Source organism: Fulmarus glacialis, unplaced genomic scaffold, assembly GCF_000690835.1.
Source record: "Fulmarus glacialis isolate BGI_N327 unplaced genomic scaffold, ASM69083v1 scaffold21323, whole genome shotgun sequence".
NCBI lineage: Eukaryota > Metazoa > Chordata > Aves > Procellariiformes > Procellariidae > Fulmarus > Fulmarus glacialis.
In genome coordinates, this window is record NW_009205130.1 from 2985 (window position 1) to 3653 (window position 669).

The 669-nt window shown below is 67.0% G+C and overlaps 1 protein-coding gene across 1 annotated transcript in view; it reads right to left on the reverse strand.

The window, feature by feature from the left end:
- The window catches only part of CLIC3 (chloride intracellular channel 3), a gene marked incomplete at its 5' end in the record, with an annotated part of 1835 nt that overhangs the window by 86 nt on the left and 1080 nt on the right, over window positions 1-669 (reverse strand). Inside the window, 2 exons of the mRNA XM_009575286.1 lie at window positions 1-73; window positions 457-633. The exon at window positions 1-73 is cut by the window's left edge and continues 86 nt beyond it. Coding sequence (XP_009573581.1) covers window positions 1-73; window positions 457-633 — 250 coding nt within the window. The remainder of the gene's footprint in view (window positions 74-456; window positions 634-669) is intronic.

A 669-nucleotide genomic window follows, 5' to 3' on the forward strand; every position in this document is an offset into this window, starting at 1 on the left:
CACCACGGAGGTAGCGCCACACGCCCCGCAGGGCCTTGGGGATCCCGAAGCGGCGGTAATGCTGGCACACGACCTGCGGGCAGAAACGGGGTCAGCCCTTGCCCAGCCCTTTGTGCCTGTGGTGTGCCAAGGAGGGTCCCGCAGCCGGGGGGTGGTATTCACAGGCAGGAGCCAGCCAGGAAGGGTGGCATTGGGCCAGGGGACATCCCTGGTGCTGCATGAGACAAGGGGTGGCACCTGGCAGGGGATGCGGAGGGGGAGTGAGATCTGTGGGAAAGCACCATGCTGGGTAGGGGTCACAGGGAGGGGAGTGCCAGGGGGGCACCGGGGTGATACACAGGTTGGCAAAGGAGCAGGGGGTTGCTGCAGGCACCGAGGAGGAGGTGAGCATGGGGCTGGCAGCATCGAGAAGCCAGGGCAAGGGGAAGGGCATGGCACCGGGATGCCTGTGCTCACCTGAACGATGTTAAGCTTGGGCAGCAGGTTGCAGTCGGCTAACGTGAGCTGGTCCCCGTCGAGGAATTGGCGCCGGGAGGCCCGGAGGTGGGGGTCATGGGCCAGCTCGTACTCCAAGGGGGCACTGAGGTACTCGTCTAGCTTCAGCAGGGCCCGCAGCAGACTCCGCTGCAGTGCAGCGGGGAGGGGGGCAGCGCCGCTGGGGAGGGGCAG